Source organism: Hyperoodon ampullatus (assembly GCF_949752795.1).
Source record: "Hyperoodon ampullatus genome assembly, chromosome: 18".
NCBI classification, from domain to species: Eukaryota; Metazoa; Chordata; class Mammalia; order Artiodactyla; family Ziphiidae; genus Hyperoodon; species Hyperoodon ampullatus.
This window is the reverse complement of record NC_136931.1, coordinates 7,663,509-7,682,685: the sequence shown is the minus strand read 5'-3', so window position 1 is coordinate 7,682,685 and position 19,177 is coordinate 7,663,509. Positions and strand designations below refer to the sequence as shown.

The following is a 19,177-nucleotide window of genomic DNA, read 5'->3' as shown; positions in this document are numbered from 1 at the left end:
ATGGAGACAGTCCACTTCATGAAAAGTTAAAGTTTGTCATCACCTAAATTGTTTTCTTTAGTCATTTTTTCTTTAGTCATTGTTTTCTTTAGTCATTTTCCCAATGGGTTCTCAATCTTGGCTGTGTATGCAAACCACACGGGAGATTTCAAGATACCAGTGCTTGGATCCTTCTCCTAGGAATTCTGTTTTTATTGGTCTCAGGTGCAGTGGCAGGCATTGCCAAAAGCCCCCAGGTGTTTCTAATGTACAGTCAGGGCTGGGAATCACTGATGTAATGAACAGAGTCCCACGAGTCAGGAGACGTGATTCTAGTCTGCCCTTCATTTGCTATGATATTGGGGAATTAATTTCCTCTTTCTGGGCCTCAGTTTCCCATCCCATGTGCAAAGGTCCCCTGGCCGTCAGAGCAGAGGTTCTGAAAATGCAGTCCCTAGACTGGTAGCATCACATCATCTGGAAACTTGTTAGAATTTCAGATTCTCAAGCTCCACCCCAGATCTCCCCAGTCAGAAACTCTGGGGGTGGGACCTGGGAATTTGTGTTTTGATGAGCCATCCGAGGGATTATGATTGGCGTTTTTTTGGTTTGTTTTAAACATTATATCTATCTATCTATCTATCTATCTATCTATAAGTATACTTGATTTACAATGTTAATTTCAGGTGTACAGCATAGTGATTCAGTATCTTTATAGGTTTTACTCCATTAAAAGTTATTGCAGAGACTTCCCTGGTGGTCCAGTGGTTAAGAATCCACCTGCCAATGCAGAGGACGTGGGTTCACTCCCTGGTCAGGGAACTAAGATCCCACATGCTGCGGGGCAACAAAGCCCACGCTCCGCAACTACTGAGCCTGTGTGCCACAACTAGAGAAGCCTGCGCACCACAACGAAAAAGATCCCGCATGCCACAACGAAGATCCCGCATGCCACAACTAAGACCCGGTGCAGCCTAATTAATTAATTAAAAGTTATTACAGAATAAGGGCTATAATGCACTTGGGAATTATATAATATATACATATACATATATATATATATATATGTGTGTATATATATATCCTTGTTGCGTGTCTATTTTATTTTTTATTTTTTTGGCCATGCTGCACAGCATGTAGCATCTTAGTTCCCCGACCAGGGATCGAGCCCATGCCCCCTGCAGTGGAAGCACAGAGTCTTAACCACTGCACCACCAGGGAAGTCCCAATTTTATACACAGTACTTCATATATGATGCATTTTAAAGTTTGAGGACCATGGTGTTAGAGCAGCCACATAGAACATCAGGGGCTTAGGCAGGCAGCAGCTGCAACTGTCACAGTCCCTCTTGGGCTGGCAGTTCACAAGACCAGTTCCTGGAGATCTGCTCACGGGTGCCGTGGAAAGAGCATATGCCAGAGGGACCTGGGTTCAAACCTTGCCTGCCTTGTGGGCAAGCTGATAATGTCTTCAGGCCTCAGTTTCCTCATCTGCAATAGTGTTAACACCAGTGCCTCAGGATCATTGTGAGGAGGAAATAGAAGTGTGTGTGTGTGTGTGTGTGTGTGCACATGTAGTAATAATAGCTGTTATTACTTAGAGCAGTAATGATGGGCCTGTTTTAAAACATGCCCTGTCCCTGATGGGTCTGCGTCCTGCTTTGATACATAGAAGCAGAGAGAGAGTATCAGTTGTTCTGAGTGGCAGGAAAGCACCTATTATGTGGAAATAAGCTATTCCTGGCCTGTCCTTAATCCCAGGGGACCCCTGCCAGGTGTCCTCCTTTGGGGCTTGTTACCTGTGTTCCTTGGTGCTGTAATAGTGCCATGGAGGAGATGGAGGTTCACATGGGTTCACTAACTCACCTGGGACTACACAGCTAACAGGAGCAGTGCCAGGGTTTCAAACCTAGGGCTCTCTGACTCTAGAGCGTGCTGGGAGACGCAGTGTGTGTGGGCCCTGAGTGTCCCTGCACATTCGTGCTGAGAATTCCAGGAATGCAAGGCTCTGGGTTGGCTTTACCCAGGCGTCATCTCAGGGCTGAGTTTGCAGTGAGCAACCTCAAGGGATGAGGTGACATCCTCCTTCAGACAAAGAGCAGGCTTGCTTCTGCCACTGTAAAAACAGTGAATGCTCCAAGCTCAGTGTTCCTCCTTGGTACTGTAACTCACTGCATGGGCAAGCATCTGTCGTGGCCCTTCCTGGGGAACTGACACCATGAAGCTCTGCTACTGCTTTTGCTGTGAGTAATGAAATCCTTTGTCTCTGACCTAGGAGTCTTGTGTCTTCTGCCAGCAACCATGAAACAGGCTAGTGTGTTAGCTTATGAGTAGGGTAAGACCTCAGACCCTGCATAATTCTTGGTTAAGGTTAAGAGCCTTCACTGCTTCCTACTTGCCTGGTGGTGGACGCTTTACGTCGTACTAAGTTCCCCATCCCTGTATTGGCTCTAGCACAGGCCACCAAGCTTGGTGCACCAGGCTGAGAATGCTGGAAGCAGGATTTCCCTTCGAACTCTGAGATTGCACAGTTTCCAGGGGCCTGAAAATATGACCTGAATGCCTCTGAATCCCCCAGCCCCTCCCCACAATGATACAGTGAGCTTGGCTCAGCCCTGTTTTGAAAGCTGCACCCTCCAATCAGACCTGGACTTGAGCAAATGTCTTTCCTCTGCTGCATGTGAATCCAGTGAGCCTTACCTTGACGCACTTTGGCGATCAGTCCCCAAGGGGACCACGTAACCTCCTCCCCGGTACACAGTGAGTTTGCCCCAGATGGGATACCCTCGGCGCTGGCTCTGGCTCTGGTACTGCCAAGCCTGGCAAAAGTCATTGCTGTTATTGAGGACGGAGGCATTCCAGCCTTCCCATAGTCTGACAGTTCTTCAACATCCAGGGAATATGGCACACGGCATCCATCAAGAGAAACCAGCTGCAGGGCAAGAGTGCAAGAGCTTTCCTGGACCCTCACTTGGCGAATCTGGGCACTGCCCACCAGCTTGGAGTTCCCATCAGTGATAAAGCCTGGAGATGAGAAACAAGTGGATAAATCTAGCCAACAACATCATCTTAACACATCCCAAGCTTTCTGGCCTGGATGCTAATGTGAATTTCAGTGTACCCATTGTAGAATTAGCCAAAAGAAGTTCATGGCCAACCACAGACTACATTCAACCATTCATCACCATCTCCCCACCTTGGACCTGGTCTACTTCTTGCATAACTTCTCTTGGGGAATGGCAACTCCTACCCAGTCATCAACTTGGAGACCATTTATGTCCTTTCCCTCGATGCCCACATCCTAAGGGTCAACGAGGCCCACCAATAGTACCTTTTCAATGTTGTCTGCACCCACCCCGTCTCTCCATCACCTCTGCCCCCATCCCTACATCAGTTGCATCATTTTTGCCCAGCATCCTAACTTACCTACCCTCAACTCCAACTTCCAATGCAGCTTATACCACAGATTTGATTATGTTACTGCCTCACCAAGAAGCTGTCAATGGCTCCTCACTTCCTTAAGCATAAACTATGAGCTTCCAGAGCCTTCATGATCTGGCCCCTGTTCCTCTCTCCTGCTCTGCTTTTCGTGGGTCCTCAACGCCTACCGTACACTGAAGTCGCACTCAACGCTCTGTAGTTCCAGGAAGTATAGTGCCTCGGTGTTTCAGGCTTGCCTTTTCTCATGTTGTCCCTTCTGCCTGGCACGCCATTTCTGCCTGGCCAATTCCTGCTCAGTTATCTAAGGAGGAGGTTCTCCACTCTGCATCCAGGGAGGGCTAGGGACCCTCAGAGGGTCTCTCCTTCAAAGCATATGGCTCTGTGGTTATTGGTTCTCTGTAAGGCTGAAGTTGACAGTGACCCACAGCTGTTCCCAGAAAGGAGCTGACCCACGTCCTGGGGTGGGTGGACGGTACCTGGGTGATGACTGTCCAGGTTGCTCATGAGGGTGGTGTTGGCCCATGTGAAGAAGTCCTGAAAGTCCAGCACGGCTGAAAAGCCTCGGGTGAAGCTGTGCCCAAGGTGTCTGTTGAAGTGGTAGGCGCTGGGGTCCCCCTGCCCGTAGGCCACCAGCAGCAGCATCCACAGGGATCCCAGGTGCGCTGGGAAGGGGGGCACAGCCCCTGGTCAGGCAGAGGCCCCAGCTCCTACCAAGTCCAGGGCAGGAACTGGAAAGGCACATGGCTCAGAACAGTTGAGGTCTTGTAGACCAGCCACTTGCCCTTCTGGTGACAAAGGAATCAGTTCTTATAGGGACAGCAGAAAGGAGTAAAGTTCACAGGTCATGAGCCTCCTGCCTGGGTTCAAATCCCAGCTCTGCCACTTCCTATCCATGAGCCCTTCACAAGTGACTTAACCCCTCTGTGCCTTACTCTCCTCGTCTGTGAAATGGGGATAATTCTGTCACACAGGGTTGCGATGAGGGAGTCAACAAATTAATATTTATAAAGCACTTAAAATAGTGCCTGAACAGACTTCGTGCTGTATGAATGTTTCTTAAAAAGAATTTTTTTTCAATGGGGCTCTGGGGAGTTCCCTGGCAGTCCAGTGGTTAGGTCTCGGAGCATCCACTGTAGGAGGCAGGGGTTCAATCCCTGGTCGGAGAACTAAGATCCCACATGCTGCATGGTGTGGCCAAAAAAAAAAAAAAAAATGAGGCTCTGCCATGTTGCAGTGCTGAGGATAGAGCAATAAAGATGACAGACGTGTTCCCTGCCCTCATGGAGCAGGGAACCTGTAGACAGGTGAGTGTGACCTAAGGGCCCATTAGGTACAAAGATTTAGTTTAGGAGGCCTGACATCAGAATCATGTTGGGGGATGCAGAATGGTACTGAACCAGAATCTCTGGGCCCAGGGCCTGGGAATCTGCATTCTGGCACCAAGATGACTTGTTGGGGTTCTGCCCACATCTGTCTTGTGCTTCATTCTGTACATGCAGCTCCTATGCAAGCTCCTCCACTCTGTGGTTTGGCCACATGGGCTCCCCGTGGGAGGGCAGGCCAGGGCTGCGGCAGAGTCAGCGCCCTCTTCGGAAGTAGGCCTCACCAGTGACCTGGTGGGTGGCAACTAGGGGGTACATACTACGCTCGCCCCTCCCGAGGTCTCAGCAGGACTGAGCCCCAGTTGCCCACATGGAACCCACTCACCAACCGCCTTCCATCGGCTTCCGTCTCTTTCCTGCACTTTTTAAAAAAAAAATAAATTTATTTATTTATTTTTGGCTGTGTTGGGTCTTTGTTGTTGTGCACAAGCTTTCTTTAGTTGTGGTGAGTGGGGGCTACTCTTCGTTGCGGTGCGCGGGCTTCTCATTGTCGTGGCTTCTCGTTGTGGAGCACAGGCTCTAGGCGCGCAGGCTTCAGTAGTTGTGGCACGTGGGCTCAGTAGTTGTGGCTTGCGGGCTCTAGAGCTCAGGCTCAGTAGTTGTAGTGCACGGGCTTAGTAGCTCCGCGGCATGTGGGATCTTCCCAGGACAGGGCTCGAACCCATGTCGCCTGCATTGGCAGGCAGACTCTCAACCACTGCGCCACCAGGGAAGCCCTCTTTCCTGCACTTTTTCCCACCAGTGCTTCTCAGGATCGCCTCCCACACCAACTACTTGTACCCAGATCTGCCTGTGGGGGAACCCAGACTAAGACACACAGTGAGGTTTGAAAGCCTCTGGTCAGCAGGCCAGAGGAGCCTCTCTGACGACACAGCCTTTGGGCTGAGAATTGAAGAATAAAAGGAATTAACCAGAGGAAAAGGCAGGGAGGAGGGTGCACACATTCCAGGCAGACTAGATGCCACAGGACCTGGGTCAGGAGCTGCAGGATGCAGTGTCACTGGAGCTTAGGGCACAAGGGGCCGAGAGAGGTGACCTGGGTGGGTGGAGCACAGCAGGGAGTTTGGACGTTATCCAGGGGCCTGGAAGAGCCACGGAAGGATTTTAAGTTTAGGGGAGAAGCTGGGGAGAGTTGATATCTGGGGCGATGGGCCCAGAAGCAGTGTGGGCCTGTCAGAGATTGTACAACATCTGCTCAAATCTATGTTGAGAACCAGCGAGTGGGAAGGTTGCTCGTAAGTAATCTTGGCTGCCTACCCAAGATTTCTCTGATTAAGGCAAGTGCTTTCTGTTCCTTGAGGTGGGTGGTTTTCATCTTCTCAACGTCAGAGGCCAGAGGCTTCTGGTAGATGTCCCTTCTGCTGTTTCTTCGTGCTCGGAACAAGGCAGAGGGGTCTGTGAAAGCAAGGGCACAAGGACAGTCCCCCAGATGGGCAGTGGAACCAGCTTGTACGTTTGCAACCAAGAGACTCCCCTCACCAGGTACAACGGGATCCACTGTTCCTCCTCCTTGGGAGCCATTTCCCAACGCTACCCTCCATGCCTCTGCCCGTGCTATCCCAGTGCTCAGAATTCCGTCCCTTCTTCTCCAGCTGGAGAATTCTCCTCATACTGAAAGCACAGATGCCTTCCTCACCTGAAGTCTTACTGATTCCTGGATGCTGTCTTTCTGTGTTCCTGAACTCTAAGATGGATCCCAATGCTTCCAAAACTTGGAAGGATGGAAGGATGAAGGTAACTAATATCTCAAAGTACTGTTATATGTAATTCCAAGTATCTTCTTTTTCAAACCACCTTATTGACCTATAATGTTCATAATTTTCACCCATTGGAAGCCTGCAATTCAGTGATTTTAGTAAATTTGTAGAGTTGTGCCACCATCACCACAACCTAGTTTTAGAACATTTCTGTCACCCCTAAAGGTTTCCTCATGTCCCTAAAATTGGTCTCTACTCCCACTCTATCCCCACCCTTAGCCCCATTAATTTTCTTTCTGTCTTCATAGATTTTTTTTTCTGGACTTGTCATATAAACAGAATCATATGTACATAGTTTCTTGTATCTGGCATCTTTCACTTAGCACAATGGTTTGGTGTTTGTCCATGTTGTGTATATTAGTAGTTAGTTTCTTTTTCTTTTCCTTTCTTTTTTTTTTTTTTCTCCCGTGCCACGTGGCTTGCAGGACCTTAGTTCCCTGACCAGGGATCAGACCTGGGCCCCCTGCAGTGGAAGTGTAGAGTCCTAACCAATGGACCACCAGGGAATTCCCTGTAGTTAGTTTCTTTTTATTGTTGAGTAATATTCCATTGTACAGACATACTACCTTTTGTTTATCCATTCACCTGTTGATGGACATTTGGATTACTCCTAGTTTGGTCTATTAAGAATAATGTTGCTCTGAATGTGTTGTGTGGACATATATTTTCATTTCTCCTGGGTAGATTCCTAGGAGTGGCTAAATATCTTTTGACTGTTACAAATAAAGCTTCTGTGAACATTCGTGTACAAGTTCCTCTATGAAAATAATTCTTCATTTCTCTGGGATAAATGCCCAGGAGTGTAATTTCTGGGGTGTACGGTAAGCCCATTTTTAGTTTTGAAAGGACCTGCCAAACTTTTCCAGAATGGCTATACCATTTTACATTCCCACCAGCAACGTATGAATGCTCCAGTTTCTCTGCATCCTTGTCAGCATTTGGTGTTATCACTATTTTTAGCCAGTCTGATAGGGGTATATTGACCCAACTACCCTTTGGATCCATGCCCCTCTGTCCACCCCCACTGCTAATGCATGCCATCTCTAGCCTGGACCATTTCAGTAGTTTTCCTACTGGCCTCCGCACTTCTACTTTTGACCCAGTACCTCTGGTCTCCAAGAGCAGTCACAAAATCACAAATCCGATCATGCTGCTCTCCTATTTAAAACACTCCAAAACCCCGGCATTGCCCCAGGCCCTACGGGGCCCTGTATGACCTGCTTCCCATCCACCTCTCTGCCCTCATCTTGAAGCATTCCTTCCATGCACACACAGCTCCCCATGCTCTGGCCACCCTGTCAATAATTGCTATAAAATGACAAGCTCTTGTCCCACCTCAGGGCCTTTGCACATGCCCAGTGTTCAGACCCTCCCCCTCCCATCCTCTAGGAGCCGCCCTCTTATTCTACCCCCTCATTCTCTCTTACAAGTCGTTTTGTGCATTTACTTGTTTAATGTGTCTTCCCAGATGGGCTGTTCATTCCAAGAGCAGCAACCTGTTCCATCCAGTCAGTGCTGTGTTGCCAGGGCTGAGGCTGAGAGTGGGGATTGACTTCACATGGTCAAGAGGGAACTTTTGGGGGTAAGTTCCAAAAAGTTTTGGGGGTAAGTTCCAAAAAGCTGTTCTAAATCTGAATTGTGATAGTTGCACGACTCTATAAATTTACTAAAATCAGTAATTATACACTTACAATGACTGGATTTTATGTAAATCATGTTCCGAAGCCATTGTACTGCCTGGGAAAGTACTCCCTGGATAATTGCCAAAGGAATTACTGAATGAATATTTGATTGGTCGGGAGGCTGTCGTCTCTTTGGAGAAGAATTACTCTTATGACTTGGGAAGATGGTTTTAATGCACTTTTTGGATCTACAAAGCCAAATCCCTATTGTAAGGCAGAAGACTACAGTCCCATGAGGAGGTCACCACACTGCATGATGACGTAGGGATGTGGCCTTTCGTTTGTTCCTGTTTTACTTTCCCTGAAAGTCAAAATCTCTGTATAGACTGTTAGAGTGTTGAATCTGTTCTGTTTGCTTGTTTTCTGTAATTTTCTTATTGGAGACACTCTCAGGAGTTTTGGCTGGGAAGTGAGAAATCAGGTTGGGGGGAAGAGGGCTGGTCATGGGCTCCTCTGACCAGTCAGCATGGCTGTGTTCCACTAAAACTCTTTACAAAAACAGGCGCTGGGCTAGATTTGGCCCCCTGGCTGTTGTTTGCAGACCTTTGTCTTAGAACCCTAATTATAGCTCCCTCACACCCCTCACCCACACAAGCTTGTTGTTGTTTGGTTGTCTAATGACCTGAGCCCTGCGGAAGAGAGCTGCTTGCTTGGGATTACACAGAGGATGATGGCCCTTGCAGAACTGGACCCCATGGTGCCTCTTCATGCTTAGGTGTCAGAGAGAAGGGCTCGGAAAGGGGGGGAACAGGTTGCCCAAGAGACAGAGGAGGAGTCACTTGTCCCTGGATGGATTGGGGGTGCTTCAATAGTCAGGGTGAAGGCTGATGAGAAGCGAAGGTCTGAGGCCGGGACCACCCAGTGTCTGGGCTCCATGGGGCTTTCTCAGCCTTGTCAGGTTCCAGAGCCCTGCCTGCACCCGGACACCATTACCTGGGCCAGAGACGCATCCCAGGAGGGGGGCCACAGGCTCCTCCTCATCCTCCACTGTCTTCAACGCCAGCGCAAAAAAAGCAGCGAACCCCAGCACCTGGAAAACACCCACTGTGAACCCCAAGCCTGGGTTGGAAACTCCCTGTCAATTCCTGGTCTGAGCTTGGGTGGAACGGGAGCCACACTTGTGTCCTGGGTGCAGGAGCCATGCTCTGGGGAAGCCATCCTCTGCAGAGAGGGGACGTGGTCATAAAGGGTCAGGGGCAGGGCTTGCGTGCCTGGCCACCAACCAGGCAGAGACAGGCAAATCCTTGAACTCACCCTGCTTCCAGCATTCTCCGAGCCCTCCCACCTGCTGGTCTCCTGCTGCTCGGCCTTTCTCTTGCCCCTCAGCCTGGTGACTCACTAGCATAGCTGCGTACACCTGCCTCCTCCCTCCTTCCCTCCCTCCCTTCCTTTCTGTGTTAAGTAATTCCTTCCATTACATTCTCTCTGCACCTTCAGTGCACAAGCACAGTAGGATTCTGTGGTTTGATTGGGGAACAAAAAGGTTCAGGACTCTGTTCTTAATATTCTCAGACTAGATTGGGGGAGGTGTCAGGAGCTGATTAAGTCTCTGATGAAGGCAGTTCAGGGCAGAATGAGGGTGGGGGATTCTGTGATGCCTCGTAGGTGGAAGGATTTTCTCTAAATATTCCCTCACTTGTGCAGCTCCCCCGACACAGTGTTCCTACTGCCTGGCTCCTTCCAGGAGGGGCTCAGGGTCTCTTTGACTCTCACTGCTCTCTTATGTAATTTTACATTTTCAGAAATAGGAACGTATTTCCAGTTCATGCACACATTTAATGGCTTGGTGGTTTTTTTTCTGAAGGTAAAATTTGTGTAAGTTGCTGGCCCATCTCACAATCAAAAGCATCCTAGACCTGAGGAAATATGATATCATTCCTATTTATACATGTGGCCTAAGGGCAAGATTTTTTTGTGACCTTATCCTCTTAACCTCAGGTTTTCTCATCTGTAAAATGGAGGTGAGGCCCCTCCTAAGGGTGATTGTGATGATGAAATGTCAGCCTCTGGCCCTGAGGGAGTGTGGGTTATCCTGGTAATTACCTTCCTGCCCCAGGTCCACCCAGAAGTGGGTTTGTTGAATGAATAGGTTGAATAGATGAAGGAATTGCTGAAGCCTAAGAACTGGGCAGCTGGCAGGAGGGAAATCATGGGCGGAGGGCAGGAGGGCAGGAGGGCAGCCGGTGACAAACACAGTCTCCACGAAGGAGACGGCCATGGAGATGAGCCACTTGAGGGGGCTGGCCCGCCCGTAGTGCAGGCCATAAGAGCATGGTGAAGAAGGCTGCCACTCCGCTGGTGGCTGCCACCAGGAGCCAGCCCACCAGGACACACCACCAGGGGAGGCCTCAAGGGGGCTTGCTCGCCTGCAGGGAGCTGCAAGAGAGGATGGGTATAATCAGGAGGGCACCATTTGGGCTCCAGTTCAAACCCTGCCCCAACCCTACCAGCTGCGTGACCTTGGCCAAGCTCCTTGACCCCTCAGACCCTCAGTATTCTTCTCTATCCTATTCTGTATTCTATCCGGTACACATACATATATTCTATTCAGGTCACCTTTATTCAGTGCTTACTAGGAGCCAGTCCCCATGCAAACTGCTTTATACAGGTTTTCTCTGTTATTCCTCATGGCAAGCCTAGAAGGCTTAAGTTTTTATTATGAAAATTCCCCATTATACGGAAATCAGTGAGTACAGTGAACCCTCATCAACTACTTTCAACAACCATCACCTCCTTGTCAAATGTGTATCATCTATCCCCACATGCTTTCTTTTTTTTCTGGAATATTTAAAAATAAATTTCATACATAATATAAAATCATCACCAATTATTTTAGAATACATCTCACAAAAATGGTCATTTTTTCACTGAATTATGGTGCTGTTGTTGGGGAAGAAAAAAAATTTCCCTTTACCCTTTCTAGATTCTTCTGGCTGGTCTAAATTAACCCAAGACAGATTAACAGGAGAAAAAAAAATTAATTACATATGTATAGGGGCTCCAGAAGAATATAGGGCTCAAGGACAAGTTAGGCAACTGAGGGTTATGTGGCATCTCAGAGAAAAAGGGGGTAGGGGTTTGGGACCTCAAAGGGGAGGAAGGCAGTTCACATGGAGATGAAAGCAAATGTTTGGTAAACAAAATGTTTGCTATGCCAGCAGTGACAATCGGACCCTGGAGAGGACTTTGGTCTCCAGGCCCTTCCACGCTTAGCCCACAGGCTGCTCTTCATGGACCAGGCCCTTTGAAATTCTTAGGTTTGAACCAGGAGACAGGCATTATCATTCCCATGTTACAGATAAGGAAACTATGGCTCAGAGAGGATGAGGAGCTTGTCCAAGAGTGTGCAGCTAGGAAACACCCACGTGAAAATGGTTATAAACTGTAAAGTGCTGTACAAAGGGCTCTAATCGTCATCTAGCAAAATCACCCTGTTCAAAGTCCTCTTCCCTGAATTTGTGCAGTCCATAATCACTGCTTCTTGGGGAGATCTGGATGAATAACCTTCTGAGGTACCGGAATGCGCTCTCCTTGCAGGCCCCAGGCTGGGAGCACCCAAGGGAGTGTATTACCTCGAGTGTGCTGGAGGCGGGGTTCCGGGCTGTCCCCCCAGGCAGCCCTTCAGGGTCTGTAGCTGCCCCAGTGCCTGGGTGTGGCTCTGGCCCTGGGAAAAGCCCTGGGGCTCCAGCAACAGCAGCTCTTGCTCTAGGTGCTCCAGCTGAAGGTAGAGACACTGCCTGTAGGCACTGTTCTTCCCAGCATCTCTTGGGCCCACCTTGGGCCTGGGGCACTGCATTTTTTCTGGAGGACAAGGGAGAGAAAGAGCATCAGCTGGTGCTGAGTGACAGAGCAGACCGAGTGCAATAGAAACAGGAGTGTTAGTAATGGCTTTCTTGTATCGATCGCTTACTGTGTGCCAAACCATGAGGAATCTGAGGATCAGAAAGATGGGATACTTGGCTCATATGGTCAGTTAGGATTTGAATGTTTCGCTTTTAGTCCTTTATCAAGGGCATTTTCAAAATTTCCTTACATGTAGAAGAGACAGGAATAGTATACCCACTGCCCTCCTGCAGCAATTACCCACATTTTGCCAAAATTGTCTCGCCTCAGCCCTCCAATTTTTTTTTTCTGCAGTACCTTAAGCAAATCCTAGACATAATGTCTCTCATCAGCAAATATTTTAATACGTACAAGATTTGAATTTGAACCCAAGTTTGCCTGTTGCCAAAGATGGTATAAGTCTTAATCTTTTCTTTTTAACTTTTTATTATGAAAAAATTTAAATTACAAAAGTAAAGAGAATGATGAGATGAACCTATACCCATTGCTCAAAATTATCACCTCATCCTATTACCAGTCCTGTTTCGCCTGCACCCCACCCACCCTCTCCACGTGGATTATTTTGAAGTAAATTCCAAGCCCCAATGTCCTGACACTAAATATTTTAATATGCTCCTATGGAAGAAGAGGACTCCTTTTAAAAACAAAACCACAATGTGTCATTATCAATTTTTAAAACAATAATGATAGTCCCTTAATAGCGTGAAACAACCAGTCAGTGGAGAAGTTTCTCCCCGTTATCTCTGAATGTTTTTCTACAGTTCGTTTGTTCAAATTTCAGTTTCCTTAAGTTTTTTTTTTTTTTAAAAAAACAAAGGTGTTGGGCTTCCCTGGTGGCGCAGTGGTTACGAATCCACCTGCCAGTGCAGGGGACACAGGTTCGAGCCCTGGTCTGGGAAGATCCCACATGCCGCGGAGCAGCTAAGCCCGTGCACCACAAATACTGAGACTGCTCTCTAGAGCCCGTGAGACTCAAGTACTGAAGTCCACAGGCCTAGAGCCTGTGCTCCGCAACAAGAGAAGACACCAGAATGAGAAGCCCGTGCACCACAATGAAGAGTAGCCCCCGCCCGCTGCAACTAGAGAAAGCCCACGCGTAGCAACGAAGACCCAACGCAGCCAAAAATAAATAAATAAATAAATTTATTTTTTAAAAAATTGATATTTAAAACAAAAAAACAAAACTAAAAAAAAAAGGTGTTTTTTTGTTTTAAATTACAGAGGTAATACATATTCATTGCAAGAAAAAAACAAATTTGAATCTTTTCATTATTCCCCAAGCCTTCTAAGGGAAGCTTGGACTCTCCAGGTGGAACCAGGCCTGGGTCCCTGGAGCCTGAGCTGGGAGGCCGGTGCCCAGGGGCACATTCTCTTGGGACAGGAAGGGCCCAGGTCTGGACCAGTGTGCATCTTCACAAGGGGTGCGTGAAACTGGATATAGAACATGGCAAAATGGAGCACCCTGACCCCAGGACCCCTCCCCAGTCACCAGTGAGAAGTGAATGAGAAAATAACAAGTGATGTGGAGAAGGCTGTGGCTCAGACCCGATGTTGGTAAAGACCTGGCAACATTGGCTCTGACTCCCTCTGACTCAGGCCTCCTACCTCCTCCTCCCTCCTGGGCCTCCCTCACTGAAGCCACAGCTAATGGTTCCAGCATCAACAGCCTTTGTGTTGTAAGCATTCCGGCAATGTTTCCGGAAGATACCATCATTTGCAATCATAAACACTTACTGAATCCTTGCTTTGTGTCAGACTCGGGTCTAAGTGCTTCATGTGTCGTATGATCTCATTCAGTCCTCAAAACAAGCCAAGGAGCTGGGTGGATCAGCGCTTCCATTTTATAGGGGGGAGGAAATAATCTCAGAGAGGTTAAACAACTGTCCAAAGTTGCACAGCTGCTTTTGCATCTGGGAGAGCCCCAGGTCTGGCCAACTCCAGAGCCCTTGTTCTAAGGCCCATGCTGTGAATGCCAAAGTCCCCCAAACCCCAAAGACCCCAAACAGGGACAAGTGTCCAGCTACTGCAGGGACGACCTTCATGGGCAGCCCAAGCCCAGCTCTTCAGGGCTAATCCTCCAGAGTGGCTGGAACACGGGGGTCAAAGTAGGGCTGACCATGGGGTCAGCATAGGCCTGGCCAGGAGGGAGTGCTACAGTAAGGACTTGGGACCTGGTCTTGAGGACGGTGGCTCTCAACATTCAGTGTGCATAATAGTCACAAAAGTGACTGGTAAAAAATGCAGATTCCTGGCCTCACCTTAGAAAATTTAATTCACTGTATCAGAGGTGGAGCCAAGAGTTATGAATTCAAACTCCCTAATCTATAGACCCCATTTTTATATTCTAAACAAGGTTTAGACTGTGACCAGCCTTGTGTTTTAAAAATGGCAGCATTCTTAACCCACACCATCCAATATGGCAGCCACTTGCCACATGTGACTTTTTAAAATTTAAAAGTTTTTTTTTTTTCTAGTGCCCTGACCAGAGATTGAACCCCGGCCCTCTGAGTTGGGAGTGCAGAGTCTAATCCACTGCACCACCAGGGAAGTCCCTCAAAAGACATTTTCAAAGGTGTGTATTAATTGCAAGTAAGGGTTGCAGGAGAAAGAGAAGGTGATTCTGAATTTTTAGTATTTCATAGGAATAACAAGAGGAACAGGTTTTTATGGGAAGATATATATGGTTTAGGTTTTTTTTATAAACTTATTTATAAAATTTAAAATTAAAATAAAAAATTTAGTTCCCTAGTCACACTAGCTACATTTCAAGTGTCAATAGCTACATGTGGCCAGTGGCTGCCATATTGGTCAGTGCAGATATAGGCCATTTCTGTCACTGTGGGAAGTTCTATTGGACAACCTGATCTAAACACTGGAGGCAGCGATCTGGGTGGAAGATGGAAAGGAAAGGGGCAAGAGCAGAGCCAGAGAGACTAGTTCAAACCAGAATAATGTGCAATACGTATGTGCAGCTCTTCACACAATTCATGATTTGGCAACAAGCAACGTGAAAGCAGTGCAAGAGATGCTTAGGGGCTAAAGAGCACATGGTTGGAGACCCTGTTGTGGGCTCGGAGGTTGGGTTGCTCCCCTGAGGAAGGGACACATCAGCCAAGAATAAAGTCTGAGTAGGCATTGGTCAAGTGAAGAGAGGAGAAAGAACATTCTAGATCAGAGGACAAGCATGTGTGCAGGCCTTAGTGGGAAGGCAGCTTGGCGTTGTGTGGAGAGCAGGATGCCTGTGGTACTGCGCGGGAGGCGGTGGCGAGTGGTTGGAGTGGAGGCTGGTGAGGGAGACCCCCCGGTAGGACCTCTTGACTCCCTCGTGATAGTGAGACAGACGTGGCCCTCGGTCCTGCATCCACCTGGCTCCAATGGCCCAGAAATTTTAGGACTCACTTTTCACTTGTACAAACCCAAGAGTGAGTGTTAAAGGGCTCCCTGTCTGGCTGGCTTCCTTCCAGAACACCTGCCCTGCTTTGTTCTGCTGACAGACGACGTCTTCCACCAAGGCCAGCAGTTGGTTGATGTCCATTGAGTTCGCGAAGTCCCAGCCCGAGCAAGGGGGTGGCACCTTCAGAGCTTTGAACAAGGAGCTGACGAGTCTCCACAAATCCTGCAAGTCACCCAGGGGGAAGGGGACGTGAGCTACAGGTGAGGGGGCAGCAGAGTGGTCAAGAGCACTCGCCCTGGGGCTGGACAATCTGGGTCTGAATCCCAGCTCTGCCTACTGAGACATGACATTGGGCTACCCTGAGCTTCTGTTTTGTCCCCAGTAAAAATCCCTCTTCTAGGATTTCAACTGGTACATTCCAGGCTGTATTCCTTGAAGTGTGGAACACAGTAGGTGCTCAATAAATGCTTAACGTGTGCATGAATGCAGAGGGAATTCTTTCTGTGTGCTTCCAGCCTGCAATCTGTTTGAAAGTACAATATTTTGTACATAGTAGGTATGCAAAAATGTGTGTGCGTGTGTGTATATGTTGTAGGTGTTTGCGTGAATATTTATATGTGCCTGTGTGTACGTGTATGTAAACATGCGCATGAGGCATGTGTGCACTTATGTGTACATGTATGTGTGCAGGTGTGTGCAGGTGTGTTTTCAGGTGTGCATATGTGTGTACATGTGCACGCATGTACATGTAGGTGTGGGGTGTATGTGGATGTGTACACGTGGCATTTATTTGTGTATGCATTCATGTGTAGGTGTGTGTGTGTGTGTACATGTGTGCACTGTGCAGATATATGTGTATATGTGTGTACACGTGCACATGTGTACATGATTGTAGCTGTGTGTGCGTGCTGAATGTGTGCACATGTGGCATGTGTGTATGCATGCATGTGTATGTATATGTGTGTACTGTGTGCACATATGTGTATGTGCATGTGTATGCAGTTGATGAATCTTAATGACTGATGCTGTCCGGCAACGTGGGTTGTAGGCCTCAAACCCCAGTCCCCACCCCCTTCGGCCCAGGCTAGAGCTCCGCACACTGCCAAGGTTGAGGACCCGCCTTGGTCACTGCTTCAGGTGTCAGAAGACCATCCTCCACAGGCTGCGGTGAGGGGGCCAGGCTTAGGGGCCCCCCATCCCGTTTCCCAGCATTCTGCTCCTTGGTTACCCAAGGATGGGCGTTCCAAACAATCTGAACGATCAGGAGGTTGATGGGAAACATGAGGAGCGAGCTCTCTAGCCCAATCATCACTTCCTGCCAAGTGAATTCGATTTTACCTGGGGCAGATGGGGGGAAGGGGTCAAGGGGAGAGTCCCCTCCACCCCTTCCAGAAGATGGCTGTGCAGTGAGGGTTAACCTTGCCCAAAGAGAGGTCTGCCCCTTGAGTGGCTCCTGGGAGGTGACCACTAAGCCCTTGGGCTGTCCTGCCTGGTGGGTATGCCTTTGTTTACCTGGGGTCTTGGGCCACTCCATATAGTCTATGCTAACAGTGTGATTTATGGTGGGGGCCTTGGTTGCACCGTATCACCTCAACCTCTGGAGGGGCTGGAGGCTGAGGTCAGCCATACTGGGGTCAGCCATGTCTATGTGAACGTGCCCCAATAAAAACTTTGGACACCAAGGCTCGGGTGAGCATCCCTGTTTGGCATTATTCCATGCATGTTGTCACACATCATTGTCAGGAGGAGTGAGCGCTGTCCAGACTCCACTGGGAGGTCATAACTGGAAGCTCCGTGCTTGGTCTCCCATGGACCCTGCCCCACGTGCCTCTTCCCTTTCCTGATTTTGATCTGTATCCTTTTTCTAATAATTATGAGTATAATGGCCTTTCTGACTACTGTGAATCCTTCTAATGAATTATTGAACCTGAGGGTGGTCTTGGGGCCTCTGGAATTGCAAGGCATTTCTGGGGCAGTGACAGTTCATGTCCACCAGCCACTAGCCCTGATCGCCATGACAGTGGGAGTTACCCAAGTCCATCTTTTGCTCAGCTGGGTCCTTGGGGACACCCCAGAACATGATGGTGGTCAGTATGGTGCAGAGGAACAGTGAGAAGTAGCAGGACACCTGGTGGGCGTGGGTGAGGTTGCTCCAAGCTGAGCTGCTGAAGATGGAGTACCAAATGTGGCCACCCTGGAGGCCTGTGGAGGTCTTCATGAAAAACAGGTGGCTGTGGACAGGCCAGGGGAGCGGGACAGGCATTTAGGGAGACAGGGATGGGGAGAAGCCTAGTCTCTTTGGAGCAATCCTGGGATGAGAGGGAGGGATTTGTTTCTAAAATTCATCATCTGTTTTTTTCTTTTATAGAAGAAATACAGCATCATAGTAGCATCACTTCAAGTTAATGATGGGGACTTTGGACAGAGTGGTTGGAACCCTAGACAGCCCTCTTACGACTGTGTGACCTCAGGCAAGTTACTTTACTCTTTGTACCTCAGTTTACTCATCTGTAAAATGGGGGTAATAACAGAACCTGCCTCACTGGATTGCTGAAAGGATTAAAACCGATAATTTTTGTGAAGCATTTGGCAAAGTAGCTGGCATATAGGTGAGTGTTCATCAGTGTTAATAATAAGTTTTGTTATAATTTTTAAATAATAATATATAACTCTAATATTACTTGTTTTGTTATAATTAAGGCATTAGAGAATAGTGGTTAAAAATCCCAGGCTTTGGGTTCAGACTCAGTTTGAGAGAATAAAAATTGTGAGACAGGGTTTCTGAAAATGGCACCACATTCTCCTAAAGAATCTGTATTATAATTTCCCTACGAGTAGAATGTCGTTTAACCACAGGAGCTATTCAAAGGCCCAGATTCTGCTAAGAGTGTCCAGAATAGAAATTCCCAGCTGCCGCCTGTCCTGATTGGTCAATGCCAGAATCCTCCAGGGTTGTACGATGCTTTGTCACTCGGGGGTGTTCCGGTGGCCTGGACTCAGAATAAAGGTGCAGAAAGAGAGAGGTCAGTTGCCAGCAACAGTAATTGTCCATGTTATTTGTCTTATTCAACAAATATTTGATGCCCCTGGTGCTGTGTCCCAGGCTCTCTGCTGGGCACCAGGGATTCACAGGAGGGATGAGGAGCTCTTGCCTTCAGAGAGCTCCTTGCCGAGTTTCTAGGCATCACATGTGCTGATGCACTCGGAGATAATACCTGCTTCTGTAATTGAGTACTTAGTGTGAGCCGCATAGTGTGCCAAGCACATTACTACATCGTTTCTTGGGACCTGGGACCCCCTATGGGACAGGCACATTGAACTCGTCATCTTTCAGATGCGGAAGCTGAGACCTGGAGAGGTGCGGTGACATATCCAAGGTCACGCGGCAAGTCAACAGCAGGCGTGTGGGACTTTGTGATCCATGCCCACGTCTGTGTTATACCTCTGTTGGGGTCCAAGTCTCTCTGATTCAGACTTTTTCCCCCTTGGAGGCTGAGATGCTCACAGTGGCAGCTGGGAGGAAAAGTCGTCTTGCAGTAAATGCACTAGAATTAGACTGAATGCCCATCCGTAGGAGAACGGTTGTGGGACATCCATTCTGTGGAATATCATGCAACAAATAAGGAAAATTTGATCCAAACATACCCTCCTGGAAGGATGTGCGTGATATATTATTAAAGAAAAAAGGCAATGATATATT

The 19,177-nt window shown here is 48.2% G+C and overlaps 1 protein-coding gene across 1 annotated transcript in view; it reads right to left on the bottom strand.

The window, feature by feature from the left end:
* LOC307066778 (polycystin-1-like protein 2) overlaps window positions 1–19,177 on the bottom strand; it is a gene marked incomplete at both ends in the record, with an annotated part of 83,467 nt that overhangs the window by 929 nt on the left and 63,361 nt on the right. The window contains 13 exon segments of the mRNA XM_079724022.1: window positions 2,374–2,377; window positions 2,679–2,844; window positions 2,847–3,002; window positions 3,896–4,081; window positions 6,059–6,196; window positions 9,174–9,284; window positions 10,422–10,506; window positions 10,508–10,588; window positions 10,592–10,616; window positions 11,813–12,041; window positions 15,483–15,699; window positions 16,598–16,815; window positions 17,509–17,708. Of these exon segments, the coding sequence (XP_079580148.1) occupies window positions 2,374–2,377; window positions 2,679–2,844; window positions 2,847–3,002; window positions 3,896–4,081; window positions 6,059–6,196; window positions 9,174–9,284; window positions 10,422–10,506; window positions 10,508–10,588; window positions 10,592–10,616; window positions 11,813–12,041; window positions 15,483–15,699; window positions 16,598–16,815; window positions 17,509–17,708 (1,816 nt within the window).